The sequence below is a fragment of the Augochlora pura genome, chromosome 3 (assembly GCF_028453695.1).
Source record: "Augochlora pura isolate Apur16 chromosome 3, APUR_v2.2.1, whole genome shotgun sequence".
Taxonomy (NCBI): Eukaryota; Metazoa; Arthropoda; class Insecta; order Hymenoptera; family Halictidae; genus Augochlora; species Augochlora pura.
The window spans coordinates 26,077,640-26,092,971 of NC_135774.1; the positions used below are offsets into that span (position 1 = coordinate 26,077,640).

Genomic DNA, 15,332 nt, shown 5'->3' on the forward strand with positions numbered 1-15,332 from the left:
TTCCATATTATTAAATGACCGTTCGTCCAGTTATCAATTAACTGTCGCGGCCCCCCGGTCCCGGGCACGATTCGAACGCCAGCTTGTAATTACATTCTCGCGGGAGATCGTTCGAGGATCGAGGGAGGCTCGCGATCCGGCGAGATCGAGCGTAGCACGAACGAAACCGTCGGTTTTTACGACCGCCATCGATCGCGGCGTCCTGGGCCGGCGATTTTTTTCTCCCCGTCGCGATCTACCGTCAGGCGCATTCATCGGCCGCGGACATCTTTATCGATCATCGACAATTACCGAACAGGGGGCCCGCCGATCGGGGACGTCGATAGATCGAGCCGCGTCCTACGCGACCGAACTATTGTTCGTCCCGTGGTGTTCGTTTAAAAGCCAACCCGGTGAAGATTAATGAGGACCGGTCCCCGTTGCAAGAGAGTCGCCCCGTCTGAATGCGACGGTGCATTTGCACTCCCGTGCGAGCAGCGAACGCGAGCGCACCTTTTCTATATTGCAACCTTTCACCGTAAACACGCGGCTTGGCGCCTAAACGCTGCTCGGTGTTTGCCGGACCGCGTGAGCGCGAGCGCGAGCTCCCTCGGTTATCGCTTATCGATTTTTTTTCTCGTCCGCCGTTCCCCCCGATACGGATCAAGGAACGACCGTCAATTAACGGTTAGTGTCAATTCAGTCCGGCCAGACACGGACTTATTGCTGCTCAATCAAGCGACAGCCTGGCCGAACGAATCGCTGATCCGCGGGAACCTAACTTCCGGGTACTCGTACGATTCGACGCGAAAGAAAGCCCCGTTCGTGACCGCGTGTATCGTTCCTTTCGTATCGGCGTCGACGATCGTGTCATAATTGCGGAGACTTGAATACCGCGCGAAATTAAGGATCTGAACGTATTAGCCGAACACGTCGACGCATGGATAGCCGGTAATTGAGAAACGCGCGCCGGCCGTGCTGATCCTTCGACCGATTCGAAAAGACTCGTTACCACCGGACCGTAGAACTCGTCGTTTTCCCGAGACGGCGTCGTCGAAAGTGAAATTAATCGTGCCACGTAACGAGAAAGTAAAACGGAACTCCTCGGTAACGGTGTTGGGGCTGCCGGGAGGCGAGCGGAATGGAGCGGCGAGCGTTTCACGAAACCACGAGGAGGATATGGGGAGGCGGGAAGAGGATCTCTGGAGATCGTTGGAACCGGGACGGTCGGTCCGACCGATCGATCAAGGGGAGAGAGAAAGAGTGGGAAAGAGAGATGGTAGAGATGATAGAGCGTTCTCCAAAAAAGGTGAGATCCGAGTATGATTCAGAACCGTAAAGAAACGACGTCGACGAGATCGCGCTACCGGCGCGCGGCCAGTCGGCGACCAGGATCGGTTTCCGTAATCGGCCAATTAACGGAAAACGATAAATCGGTTCCCGTCGGTGCGGGGCGGTGAGGAGAGGGACAGGAACGGGCTACCGGTGGCGGCGTCCCGACGCTCTCGGAGCGGCGCGGGTCCACGTCATCGATTTCATCGCGGTCGAACGGGCAGTTTTGGCCGGCTGACTGGGCTGGCCGGCTCTCTCGCGTGCGGAGAACGTGCAATGGCCAGCCGCGCGCATAGGTGTATGCACACCTATATAGGAGAGACAGTGCAAGAAGTGGGCAGGAGTGAGGCTGTGAGAGCACGTCTATAAATAGGACCAAGATCGAGATGAGGCCTCCTCTGCACTTCGTGATACCTTCTCTCTCCTTCTCCCGTCTCTCCGGCCTCTCTCCGTCTCCCTCTTCGACGCTGTACCTCTTCCTCGCGGTCTTTTTCTTGCCCTTCGTTCGTCCTCGTCTCGCCACCCTTCGCCCTCTTCTTCTTCCTCTCTCTCTGTCTCTCTGATATTCTCTCCGCGTCCCTCTCGCTCCCTCGCGCGCGGTCTCTCTACTCGCCTCCTTCGATCCTCTCTTTTTCAAGAACCCCCCCGTCTCTGTCCCACCGAAAGACAGATCTCCCTCTTTCTTTGTCTCGCGCTCTTCCTATCTCTCTTTCGCTCTGTCCCGCTCCGATCTCTTTCTCTCTCTCTCTCTCTCTCGATCTTTTTCCCTCCCGTCCGTATCGAGCGTCTGCGTCGCGCGCCGCGACGTCGGCTCCCTCGGTCTCCGTTCTCTCCTCTCCGTCCGACAGCTTCGGTCCGCGGCACGGCCGACTCGTTCCAGCTTTCGGAACAAAACCTCCCACTCTAACGATCGACGACGACGAGCTCCTCGACACGACACATAAGGATCGCGCGTAGAACGCCGTGGCGCGCGCCTCCGGGCCCGGCAAAAAGAACCCCGTAAAATATCGCTCCTCGCGAAGCGGACTCTGGCCCACGACCCGACCCAACCCTCCGCCTCGATTCGAAACCCCGCTTCTCCCCACACCGTGAAAAATTCACGGCGGGTCGCGAGACCCGCTGCCGCTTCCAACTGGAAACATTCGATAGCCGGTCGCTCCGAATCCCCGCGACGTGGGTGTCGCTGAAATTTGATTCCCGCCACGAATCAAGGAGAACTTCCGGCAGTGCGCGCGCAATGGTCGCGCGACGATCGCTCCTGCAACCGTTGCCTCTCGGCTTCCGATGCCGACGGATGGACGCCACGGGACTAGAATCTCAGCGACATTATTTGGCTGATTGCTCGTCGATAAATCTACGTGTCGATTTTCCGAGACCGCGGTGTCTTCGACGTCGCAAGGTTCCCTTGATTTGATTGAATCGACCGAGAGAACCTAGCCCCTTGCACTACGACTCCTTTCACCCTGCGTTAATTAGCACTTATTTGTCCTTAATATTTTCTTTAATAAGACTAGATAATTTTTATTTATTGTCTTTATTCACTCCCGTTTCGAGGCTTTAATAACAAGAGAATTTAATTTGGTTTTAATTTTGAAGAAATGAATAATATTCATATTTAGCAGATGTTGTATGAAATCTTTATCACGAGTCTGAGTCGTTATTATAGTGCGAGGAGCTAGGATAGAGATGTAACTGTCTACTTAGTTGAACTAGTTCTCCGGTTCAACCTGGCTAAATAACAAAATGAGAAACTGAACAATGAGTGGTCACCGGTTGTGGATCGACATGTTACGTTACATCGGTCAGTAATGTGTTAAAATAACCCACAATTGACAACCCTTTGCCTCGGACTGCAATATGAAACTGGAGTCTCCCCTGCACTTGTAATCCATAAGGAAATTAATAAAGTTTATTAAATCGCGCTATTTCTTACACTTTCTTTTTACCTTTAAGTTATATCATTATATATATACTTTTCTCACTATTTTTATTGAACCCATTTCATAGCTAAACAGAATCACTTTTTTACCTCTCTTTTTTTAACAGAGGTTTTCTACCCGTATACATGAATCAACTATAATAATAATAATAATAGTAATAATAATTGGGGCACATAGGTCAGAGAAACAAAGTCCAAAATAAATCGCAGAACCAAAAGGCTGAATTCCGTAGGCACGGAACGATTTTAAGAAATCCCCGTTAACTTCATCGGGAAAGGAGGGTGAAATTGCGGCGGACGGTCCCTCGCGCGGATGATCTACCGTTTCCCATTCCGCTTGAAAAATGGTAGCCGGGGGTTAAAGCGCGCGGAAATAAAACCGCGAGGCTGGAACGCCGGGACACGGGGAACTGCTCCGCTTGGAAGCATCACGGGAAACCATGGTTTCCCGCGTCGGCAATAAAACGCGATCAACGCGAGAGAGCTACCGCTCACGTCCGCGTTGTCCTCCTTTTTCTCGCCGTGTGTCCGGCGGTTCTTTTTCCTCCGCCGGTTCGATTTTTTTCTCGTCTAATTTCCAGCCGGGTGTTCAGGTTCTCGTGTGTCCCCCCCTCTGGCCTCCGCCGGACGAGGCGGCGGCGGCGCATCGCGTTGCATCGACGACGCGCTGCAAAACGAGCAATCCGCATTTTCGTTCGCGCGCGCGGTGCCGCGCCGCGGCAACGATACCCGGTGTCGCATCGATCTTATAAACCAGCATCGCGAGCGGAGAGCAGCCGAATGAGCGAGCCGTGCCCGAGCGGAGTTGGCTAGCGAGCCAAGCAAGCCAGCCAGCCAGCCAGCCACACCCCGACGCGATTAAACCTGTTGCTGCTTCGCCTCGTGGCTCGACTCCATAGACACGTACACACGTAGGTGTCCGACGGCTGCGTGTGTACGCCGGGGATCATTCTGAAAGTTTTCAGAGGCGAGAGACGCTGAGAGAACCGTCGCCGAGAGTCTCCTGTGCCCGCTTCGGGCGAGCCGGCTGGGAGGAGTCGGTCCGGGGTTGCGCGCCGATCGATGCCGATACCGGCCGCGGGACGCTGATAAACAATTAGAAATCGCCATTGGAATCGGGCCCCGTGACAGTCCTCGAAGGGGTTGCGAAACTTTCCTCGTGGTCGGCTAACTTTCCTGCGACTTCGCTCCGTGATGGTAGGTTTGCCAAGACTATCGGCAGAGGTTTTGGGACTGTAGTAAACCGTGCCGGGATAGTAGGGAAGCAGAACCCGCCTAACCATCCCCTTCTTAACTAGTTTCTCTTCAAAGAGAACGGACCATTCGGATGACAGCCTTTAAAGGAGATAGACCGAAGGTCTAAGGGTTGATTTTCCTAGAGAGACGCGCCGAGATTTTTATGGTCGGATCAACAGGTTCGTCGATACACCGACCTTTCTCGGATACCGCAGCATCGTTGTATCGGAAAACAGATACTGCCTTCAATCTGCTTGCGATTTAATGGTTTCAAAGTTCGCACAGAAATTTGAAAGACGAAGAATGATAAAAAGTCAGTTAACCCCTTGCACTACAATATTTTTCAGAACTACTCTGATTATTACTTTTTCGTTCTTAATAATTTCCTTGATTTAATTTTCCTTGATTTAATAGAAGCGACTGACAGCCTTATTTATTGAATCATGCACGAAATGTTCATTTTTAGTTTGACTCGTTATTATAGTGCAAGGGGTTAATACTGTGGTTCGTCACTGTACATAAACCGTCTCCAAGAGAAGAGTGATAACACTAGACTGTCATTCAACCAGCATCGATCTAGCAATATTTGAGTTTCCTTCTAGATTAATTGGCCATTGACGGATGCGCTTTATTTGTTCGACAGCGTTTACTGAATAGCTTCGTCGACACTTCGATGCCAGGACTATGATCGGTTTCGCCACAACGAACGGGGTGCAACTCCCTGGAAACGCTTCTGAATAACGAAGTTCTTACACCATGGTGAGTGTTTCCAAAAAATCTATCTAACCTCTTAACGTTCAAATAAATTGATCTACACGGGTCACACTGGAACAGTAAATTAATTTGAAAAATGTTGTGGCTTGATTGTGATTGATCAACCCTTTGCACTCGAAGCGACCCTAACTAGAAATCTGAAATAATTTTTCTAGCTTCTAGTATTTTTATTTGATATAACAAAATTCATTCTACGCATATGAAATTGAGTTTTGTGACTCATATAATAATTACACCTTCAACAAATTTTTCAATCTAAGCTTTGGTGATATTTATTAAAATAATTTTGGAACGTGTTATAGCAATTTTAATGGCGCCGCAGAGTCGTCACTCGAGTGCAAAAGGTTAATAGAAAAACATCATAGCTTCAAGTTTAATAAAGTTGACAAAGTTTAATAAAGTCGAATAATTTAAATAATAATAATAATAATAGTACTAGTAGTCATTTGAATGTCGGTAATTAGACTGCGAATTTCATAAACTTACGAGAGAAATTGGAAGATGCAATTTAAAACGTTGAAAGAATTGAAATAGTTGAAAAGTATCGATACACCAGTTTTCAGCAACCAGAAGTATGAAAGAACGGATGAAGAGTCTATCCGGCCCCAATCGATTGCAATTGATACATGAAATTTTTATTTCGCATAAATATCGAGAGTTTAGCGATTAGACAACCAACGGTTTCATCGTTCGTTTCCTCGGTCTCCGATCCTAATGCTTGCATCGATGACGTCTAAAAGAACCCGAAAGGTTAGGGGATAATACGGTACGAAAAAGTTTTCCGCCGCGGAAAGGCTATCTTCGGATCACGCAGGCCAGAAACGGCAGAACAGCGCGAGCCGGTCAGAAGGCAAAGATATAAAAAGCACAAGTGGCAACCCCCTATTTGCGCTGCAACGATCGCCCCGGCGCGTCACGTCCACCCCGCGGCACACCGCGCGCGCCGGCGAATAGCTCCTCTCTACCTTTGACTTACGGTTTTTGCTAGTCTTACGTTATCCACGGAGATCGATGCGAGAGCGGCATATAACGAGCCGGCGAGGTCTCGGATTTCGCTTCTCCGGTAGCGCGATGACGCAATTCGGTAAGCCGGCGCGGGGGGGTTGAAGTGTCCCCGCGCCTAGGCAGCGCTTGAATGACAGGAATTGGGAGGGACGGGTTGCCCGTTTATGAGACCGTGTGTGCCATCGGTGGGAGAACTATCGAGAGGTCCGCAGACCTTGATACCGGCCTCCGGTCCTCGGAAACCACCCCTACGAGTCACCTGCTTGCCCTGTCCAATTACTTCGGCGGAAGAATACGTCAGGTTCGCCTATTCTTTCCGCGGCTTTCAATGCTTGCACCCCGATACACCCTCTAAATCGAACGGAGGCAGCGTGAACGCGGTACAGTTGAACAACCCGCGGATATTGATCGGAGCTTGGCTAGAGTTCCTCTCCGGAAACGGTCGCGGAAGCGACTTGTATCGCTCGGGCAAGACCCTGGACAATTTATCCGAGGTCCGTATGTCAGGCGAACGAAGAACGTCCGAACTTCAATTTTCGAAACTTCTGAACGCGAAAGCGCGGGAACTTTGATCTCGAGCGCGTCACAACCCCCTGGGAAATCTGTGCGAACCGTGCAGCTGCGATGGCCGCCGTCACGACAGAGCCCGCACACCACCTTTCAGCTTCCGTTGAAAAGGTACAACGTCTCCATATCCGCCCACGACCCGCCACAAAAATGCATGTGGACGTCTGCGGTTATGACGCAGAGCGGTCCAGTATGCTTCAAGGGTTCGAACGAACGAACGATACGTTTGCAGGAATCATGAAGGTATCAACTCAAAGAAACGCGACACTTGATAGATACAAATCGATAGACATAGATCATTCATTTGCGACGCGAAAATGCAAGCGAAAATTGGAGTCGCAACGATTGATTCCGTGTCCAAAATCTAGTAAAATCGGTACAAATTTTGTAAGGAAGCCTTTTTCTAAATGAAAACCGAGTCTATTTGCGATAAGTAGATCCGGTGTGTTATGATCAGACAGCCAACTGCTGCGGTATACATACGTGGCGCCGCGCGTTCTCGAATTCGATTCGAAAACGTATTTCTTTCGTCTCTTCCATTTTTGCGAGCAAGAACTACCCTCCTTGTACAATCCTATACAAACTCGAACCCTCGACGACCAACATAACTACGCTGACGCACTCACGAGATACATCGAACCGCCCCGAAGGGTAGTCAACGAGAGAGAATGTTTTTCAAAGCAGGCCCAGCATCCTGATTCCTGAAATCTGACCGGTTGTTTTGCTTCTCCGGCAGGAGGATCGACGTCGACGGGGTCCACGAACCGGGCCGACTTCCGTCAACGGAACTCGCCAGCCCACGGGTGGAAAGCCACCGAATACCGTGTTCGAGGAAGATCCTTGGATCGGGTCGGGTGCACGGCCATCAGTATATCCAGTCGTCGGAGTCCTCGCTAGGGGTTAGGGTCACGTCGAGAGCCCACGTAAAAGCAAGGTAGATCGTGGTAGCTGGCGTATATGCGGCGACCGATGGAGGGGGTGGATGGACGGAATGGCGAGGAGGGAGAAGAGGGGTTCATTGAGGAATGGCACGTGCGGCTAGAGCAAGGGGGGGAGCGCGGCCGCGGCAGAGGGTACGGTCACCGCAGGGGGTAGAGAGAAAGAGAGAGCGAGAGAGCGAGAGAGAGAGAGAGAGAGAGGGGAAGCATGACGGTGGCGCGGGGGACAGCACAACAGGGTTGCCAGGCGACCGTCAGCCGACGGGTTGCCCCTGGCGACTGTTGCGTCACTGCAGCGCCGTATGACGTCACGCGACGCCACTGCCCTTGACCGCTCGAGTCCGGGGAGAGCGTCCCGACGACCCTCCTCGGCATCGACCAACCCCCTGCGCCCCGCCCCCGGTCCGGCTCTGACGCCGGCGTAATCTCCGACCGGTGGGGGAGACGAGGGAAGGATGGGAGGGGCGGGAGGGGATGAAGATATCCGTGGAACCATGCAAACACCTGCACAACCCGTACACGATACGTACTACGCGCGTTTTGCGGGCCGAACGACGTTCCCAGCACCACCACCACCACCACCACCACGGTCGACTATGTTAGCCACTCCAACCCCCGCGTGGCCGTCGCCAAGGGGATGCTAAACGCGGGTACGAGAATAGAGCCGGCTCGTTGCGGGATTATTTCTGGAATTAAACGTTGATCGGTTCCGCGGTATTTTTAACGCGGCGTGGACGCTCGGGCCGCGCGGCTGACGCGGGTTACCAGCGGCGCGGCGGATCCTGATAACGAGATTAACCGTCGGTGCGGAGCGATAAGGGACTAATAAAGGTACCGGCGACTTTTCCGACGGACGGATCAAAAATGTGTTCCGCGGATGCTTTCAGAATGATAACACAAAAAAAACTGGGCGATACGGTATCTGGAAATTTGTTCGTCGACGTCAACGTTATCGTCAGAAGCAACTGCGTTTCCCATTTGACCAAAATACAAGTCAGTCCTCGTATGACACGGTTCACTGGTTTAACCTATAAAAATAATGGGAATATACGGGAATTCGTTGCTTGTTGTACGAGGGTTGTCCAAGGTTGGCTAACCGTGCCATTTGGAAATTATGAAGACGGACTATCCGTGTTGGATCGTAATGTAACAGGGAGCTGGAGGGCGACGATCATAGTTTTTTTTTCACACCGTGTTACATCGTAACCGTGTTTTCAAAATGTCGCGTTGCAAGAGGGTCGACTGTATCTAAAGCTCTCGAAGAGAGACGAAACACGACCAGACGCACCCGGAAACTACGATCGAATCGTTTCACATGAAATATCAATCGAGCTCGAAGTCACTGTCCACCGTTAACTGTCTCGGCAAGGCCGATAAAACGACCGGCGGAAATCTGTTCGGATTTAGTGCCCGGGCCGTTTTTATAGTTTCGATCGCCTGTGCATTAGTATTGTTTATCGAGTCTCGGTGCTAGCCCCGATGAAGCAACACCTGCCACGCGAGCCGATACCAGCCGAGAATACAGGTTGTCGTGAAAAATCGGCAATTTATCGTGGCCGGCTCCCGGGGCCCGGTTATTTATGCGCGGCGCACGCAGAAGTATTTAAACCGCGACCTGGGAACAATCAAAGTCGCCGGGCACCGATGCCGTTATAGCCCGTTTCACCGGCCTCCGGGACGATAAATAGTTTCGAAAAAATGGCCGCGGGTTAATATCGAGCGCTTTACATTTCATTAAAATATTTTATGCCGCTGTAACGCTCCCGTTCGAACGGCGAACGCCGAGCCGGGCCCCGGGACCGGGCCGTTCGTGGGCGACGATCGCGTGCACACGCGCGTTTTACCGGTCTTGTCGCGTACCCGCTGCTTAATCCGAGGCGATGAAAAAGAAATAATTGGTCCTCCGACTTTCTACCGTTTGCGTCACCGGCACGGTGCATCTCGCGCACGCGAAAACGAAACGTTTCTGCATCGAATCGTGCCCCAAACAGAACATTTCCTCGCGACAGCCGATTCTCGTCAACGGAATGCAAAAGTGTCCTATATATCTGGAATGTCCCAAACGTCTGTCAACTCTTGAAAATAGGAGTAACGTCTGTTTCACGCTTCAACCCCTTCCATAGATGATAGTAGGATAAGTAATCCGTACGAGAAGTAAAGAAAAAGATCAACCTCTTTTTTAACAACCTTTTTTGATATGAAAAATACGTACGCGTGTCAAAGATCTAAGAAGGAAGTGAATATTTGCCAATTTTCCATTTCGGACGCTACAGAAGCGACGGTTCCGCAACAATTTCGCTTTACGTCGACGCGTTCGGTTATAGTATGGGTCAAGTGAGACAGTAAAACTGAAGGATCTTTCGCGCGATCATTTTTGGAAGAGGGTTAAAGGCCGCGATCTAAAGTCCACGATCCTGGAGGCGCGAGTACACACCCTTTCTATTTTGCGGATATTCGCTACGTGTCGGCTTACTTCTCTCCGCGTCGACGTGCACGCCGGTGCGTGTGTGCACGTGTGTGTGGGCGTATCGGTGTGTGCACCGACCAACCCAGCTGACGTCCGTTCATTCACTTCGCTCATCCATTCATAAAATGCAGTAGCGCGGCGCGCATGCGCTCGCGACCCAGCTACTTTCTGTGTTCATTCGCGATTTTCTATTTCACAGATAGCCGAAACTGTCGCCACGGTTGCACAGGCGAACCCCGATCGTACAGACTTTCACCATTTCTCCTGCGTAGCTACGCGAGATTAGCTGGAAAAAGGGAAACACTTCTGTGAAGCCGAGCAAATCGCGAATACCATTTTCTCTGATAGCAATGCCATAATGTTTATCGTACTCATTTCAATGATGCATTGTAATTCACGTGGTCGCAGCTTTTTCATTGATATCGAATGTTCCATGCGTTCCGGAAAAATAATGAAACAGCCATACGATGCTATCTGCGGTCGTACACTCTAGCTGATAACTAATCTGGCTTCAACTCGGACATAGAAAAGTTTAAGACTGACAGATTTGATCACTTCCGTTCTTGATCCTTCTCGTATACATTATTTTCTTTCACACACAGAAATCACATTTATGGGCGTAGTTTTAGACTGAAAATTAGAACTTACTACTCCTTATTATATAGGCACAGTGGCGTGCCTGTTTCTTTTCCTTTCTCTTCTAGCTTCTGTGCTCTGTTTTATTTTTCTAAATTCAGGAGAGTGCTACCCATATGCAGCTGTGTAGTTCAAATAAACCGCCATAAAAACGGTAGTGGTGCTACTTGTGTCAATATTTGGAATTAAAAGAAAGGGCTCCATACAGCGCTAAAACACGTAGTGGCAAAACGAGCACACTGTTGGGTAACGTGACCGACGCAGTAGGATAACTTAAGTGACGGTGCTACCACTTACGGCAATATTTTATACTATAATTATGGTAGACAAATTTACCACAAGATCCGGTATGGCCGATGTAGATGATTAAAGTTATCTACTTTATCAACATTTGTTTCATTCCATTTACATTCAATTGTTATCGTTTGCATACCAACGAGTTATTCAATTTATAATGAACCTTCTTAAACAGAACACGCGTTTAAATATTTATTAGTTTGATAATTTCATATAAATAGTCCGATTAAATGATAAGTGTTGAGCATAAATATTTTAATCAAACAGTTTATTTATATAAAGACCTTCACATCGGAAATGCAGTGACATCATGTCTGTTGCCTATGTAAACCATTAGCGGTTCATAATTTTCCAACAATTTGAGCGTTCCGCCACCATGTGGATTGGCGCATGTATAGACCCCCTATTCGAAGTTCCAAAGATTGCCACAATTGGCAGCACTATGAAATAATTTTATATTACGCGTGCACCGCCATATTGTCGATGAAGATTATCCTTTATTTGAACAAAGGATCTTCCCGCTAAAACATTGTCTTTTCGCCGAAACGAATGGGAATAAGGTGTTAATAATTGAAACAAATTAGAACAATTAGTGGCAAATAGTAAATATTTCGGTATGACTAACAAAAACGGATTTTCAGACTCACAAGAGTCAGCATTACTAGACGACGATGCGTTTTCGGAATTGCAGAGAGAAATGTAAGTAACCGTTTTGTCACGAAACTTTTGCTTTTGTAATTATGTTAATCATTCTTAGCTTTCGATGTAAGTTACGTACAGCCTAATGTAAATAAAATCCTTAATAGATTTTTAAACAACACTATACTCAATATTTATGCTTTTTTTTGTCACAACAAACAGCGGAAGCCATACTTTGCCATTATTAACAGAGAATATGATTGACGACAATATCGATGATAAATTTGAGAGCAACCAAGAATACGATATGACAAATTTAACACAACAGTACATGGAAGGAAAAGTAATGAAAAATGAAGACTCTCCCGAATATTATCCAGCATCGGAAACCACAACTCCAGTAAGGGAAGAATTTCCTGGATGTTACAATTTTCAGTTTTCATTGGCTAATCAAGAGTCTACTAAACATCGAATTGTAAGAATTCTTTATTACTTATGGATTACTCATCAAATGAAAGTACTGATCTGATATATTTTTTCATATTTTGTTAATAGTATTCTCAGTCATTGGGAAAAGTATTCATTAACATGGATGAAACATTACCATTGCGTTTTAAATGGGATCCACCTGTTGATGGTTTATATTTGCGCACTACCATGGTTTTTAGTTTGGATCAATATGCAAGTGATCCAGTCAGAAGATGCCATAACCATATGGCATTAAATAATACAAACAATCGAGATTATGACCCAAGAGTTATAAAACATGTTGTTCGCTGTTTAGATCATTCAAGCATGTATGAAGAAAGAAATGAGCATTTGTCTGTACTGACACCTCTTCGTACACCACAACCAGGATCACAGTATGTGCTAATGAATTTCAAATTTTTATGTAAGAATAGTTGCCCATCTGGCATGAATCGTAGACCAACAGATTTAATCTTTACTTTGGAAGACCATAAAAGAACGGTACTGGGTAGACGTATACTTCCGGTTAGGGTTTGTAGCTGTCCAAAGAGAGACAAAATGAAAGAAGAATCAGAGATAACACAACCTGAAGTTAAGAAAAGGAAGCATTGTTTATCAGGTTCTTTAAAAGTTATGCCATCCTGTGATACACATGTCTTTAATGTTCAATTGAACATAATTGGGAAAGAAAACTATTTAGCGGTATTAAAATATGCTTACGATATAATGGCTGGCCAGGCTTCGCGAACTGGCCAATATGAATTTTTTAAACCGTATATGGACGATATATTACGCAAAACTCCATAATTATACAAATCTAATGTCTTTCACTATATCTGTGCCTTATAGTTTAAAAATGCGCATAATTCATTGTTATATATTTGTATACTTTACAACTGTAGTAGATGCATTTTACACTTTAGTAAGTACTGTTAGATTGTAGGTACATCGCTAATTTTTACATGACATACTTAAATCTATGTTTAAATAATATTACGAATTTAACTGAAGTTTGACTGAAGTAATCTCACAACAGAAATAGTTTTATTATTATATATATATATGTATAATACATATATGTATATAAATATATATATATATATATATTAGTATTGTGATAATCATGTATCTAGTTTTTACGTAGAAGTATGACGTAGTTGTTAAGTTTTTATTGTAACAATAATAAATAGTTTCGTTACTTTTTTAATATCACGTATATACACATAATTTTATACCTCTAACTGTTCACGAGAAGTACATTCTCTCAATTGAATGCTCAATATTTGCAATGACAATGAGTTTGGCAATGGTGCTAGATGTTGAGACAGTAGTGTCATAGGAATTTCGAGGCTGATTACACTTCTTCGCATCTTTATTTCAGTATTGTTTTCTCCTTGACCATGCAAAATCCATTCCCATACACTTCTACCTCTCGTCGCACACGAAATCCAGACAGCTTCCTGTTCGTACTGTACATTTACATTTCATAATACCATTTTTCACGAAATGATAAGTTAAATAACAATAGAAAAAATATACCTGCAAGAAGAAAAGTTCCCCAGCACAATGTAATATATAAACAGCGTTAATACCAAATGGAAGTGGTAACGGAATCTGTACAGGATTAGAATAGAAATGAATGTGTGGAACTTCATGAACTCCAATTAGGTGTTCCAATACTAAGTCAGGAGTAATAATATCTTTACAACCACTCTGTTTCTGAAAAGGACATACAATTTGCATACAAGCTATAGAATCTATAGAACCTTTCTGAGATATGCTGGACATTAAACTGGTAGAACTCGAAATTCTGCTAGTAACCCTTGATATTCTATCATTACCATCAGCTTGCAAAGATTCATTGATAACATTTTTCATTGTTTCCTTCGACAATTCTCCTGTACTAGCAGACTTCGTACGATCACTTAATCTTAAACAATCTTCAAACTTTAAGTTGTTATTCGATGTTTCGTTCGTGCCAGATACTTCACTGGAAACTGTTACTAGATTATCTGCCGAAGCTGCTTTCTCCACTCCGCCAAAAAATAGTTTAGACAATAGTAAATGACGCGCCTTCAGAATTGCACCATCATTTTTTGATGACGTAACCTTCTTGATACTTTTGCCAAATAGACGATCTTGAAGAGTCCAACCTTGGTATGTTATATTATCGCATGAATTGCCCTTTATTTCGAAAACATCTCGAAATACCTTGTGAAGTTTGTCTGCGAGTAAGCATCTACCTTGACCTAATCTAACTCGGCAAACTGGACAACGAGACGTTCTTGGTCTGCATCCTACACAAATTATGTGTCCGTGAACACATTGAGATACTGGGGGCACGGAACTTTCCAAACAAATTGGACATTCTAGAGCCTTCACCTAAGAAAATATGATTTTATTGAGAAAGCTGTATGACTTTATGATGCTTCAACCAAGAAGTTATTTAAAGAAATTTATATACAACTCCAGACACCGCATTTGCAAGTTTATTTGCTACATCAGGCAATGGTCCCTTTACAGCTACTCCTGTTTCTGCCATTTTTTCTTCTTCATTAATACATCTCCAAATAAATAGATTTATATTTTGTTTCTCATGCTCGTGAATGAATGTTGCAACTTCTTTTATTTTTAATCCTATCAAATCTTTCCCTTCGATGCTCACTAAACAATCACCAGCTCTGAAAAACAACAAGTAAAACCATTTAGGTCAGTGGTATTTCTTAACTTTAATTGTTTAATTTTCTTTAAACCTACCTAAGACCACCAGCATCCGCAAGACTTCCCGTTTCGACGCAGCTTACCCAAGGATATGGATCCCATTTTGATTTTGTCAGATGAAATCCACAAGATTTCGCTTCCTTAACGTCTTTCAACGTCACACATATTTTTCCCGTAATCGAGGCTACATTTGACAGAGATTCTTCCTCTAGTAATGGTGTCATAAAGATTTTAACACCTGCTGCTTCAGTCAACAGTTCTGGAGTAGATGTAATAGACATATTCCTTTCAAAATCTTCTTTATTTGAGGAGTATTTTTTACTTAACTTTAAAT

The 15,332-nt window shown here is 46.2% G+C and overlaps 2 protein-coding genes across 3 annotated transcripts; one reads left to right on the forward strand and one right to left on the reverse strand.

The window, feature by feature from the left end:
- Positions 1 to 11,607: 11,607 nt before the first annotated feature.
- Positions 11,608 to 13,309, forward strand: P53 (transcription factor p53). Of its 2 annotated transcripts, XM_078197171.1 has the most exons (4): positions 11,621 to 11,730; positions 11,812 to 11,869; positions 12,032 to 12,284; positions 12,365 to 13,309. In XM_078197171.1, exons 3-4 carry the CDS (start codon positions 12,066 to 12,068, stop codon positions 13,082 to 13,084), a joined length of 939 nt encoding a protein of 312 aa, XP_078053297.1. In that variant the 5' UTR covers positions 11,621 to 11,730; positions 11,812 to 11,869; positions 12,032 to 12,065; the 3' UTR covers positions 13,085 to 13,309. The 2 variants fall into 2 exon arrangements, with proteins under 2 accessions (XP_078053296.1, XP_078053297.1); XM_078197170.1 differs by having other exon boundaries at positions 11,608 to 11,869.
- A 94-nt stretch (positions 13,310 to 13,403) lies between these two features.
- Positions 13,404 to 15,290, reverse strand: LOC144467904 (uncharacterized). The gene is made up of 4 exons (XM_078176894.1): positions 15,035 to 15,290; positions 14,742 to 14,958; positions 13,817 to 14,659; positions 13,404 to 13,746 (listed from the first exon to the last, which is right to left on the reverse strand). Exons 1-4 carry the CDS (start codon positions 15,277 to 15,279, stop codon positions 13,507 to 13,509), a joined length of 1,545 nt encoding a protein of 514 aa, XP_078033020.1. The 5' UTR covers positions 15,280 to 15,290; the 3' UTR covers positions 13,404 to 13,506.
- Between the last annotated feature and the right edge of the window lie 42 nt (positions 15,291 to 15,332).

Excerpts from the sequence above, each read along its gene's own strand:
- P53 (XM_078197170.1), top strand. The coding sequence starts at position 11,787 with ATGACTAACAAAAACGGATTTTCAGACTCACAAGAGTCAGCATTACTA. Across the intron at positions 11,870-12,031 it reads TCGGAATTGCAGAGAGAAAT|CGGAAGCCATACTTTGCCAT; the intron begins GTAAGTAACCGT and ends CACAACAAACAG. Across the intron at positions 12,285-12,364 it reads AGTCTACTAAACATCGAATT|TATTCTCAGTCATTGGGAAA; the intron begins GTAAGAATTCTT and ends TTTTGTTAATAG.
- LOC144467904 (XM_078176894.1), bottom strand. The coding sequence starts at position 15,279 with ATGTCTATTACATCTACTCCAGAACTGTTGACTGAAGCAGCAGGTGTT. Across the intron at positions 14,959-15,034 it reads GCGGATGCTGGTGGTCTTAG|AGCTGGTGATTGTTTAGTGA; the intron begins GTAGGTTTAAAG and ends GTTGTTTTTCAG. Across the intron at positions 13,747-13,816 it reads GGGAACTTTTCTTCTTGCAG|TACGAACAGGAAGCTGTCTG; the intron begins GTATATTTTTTC and ends GTAAATGTACAG.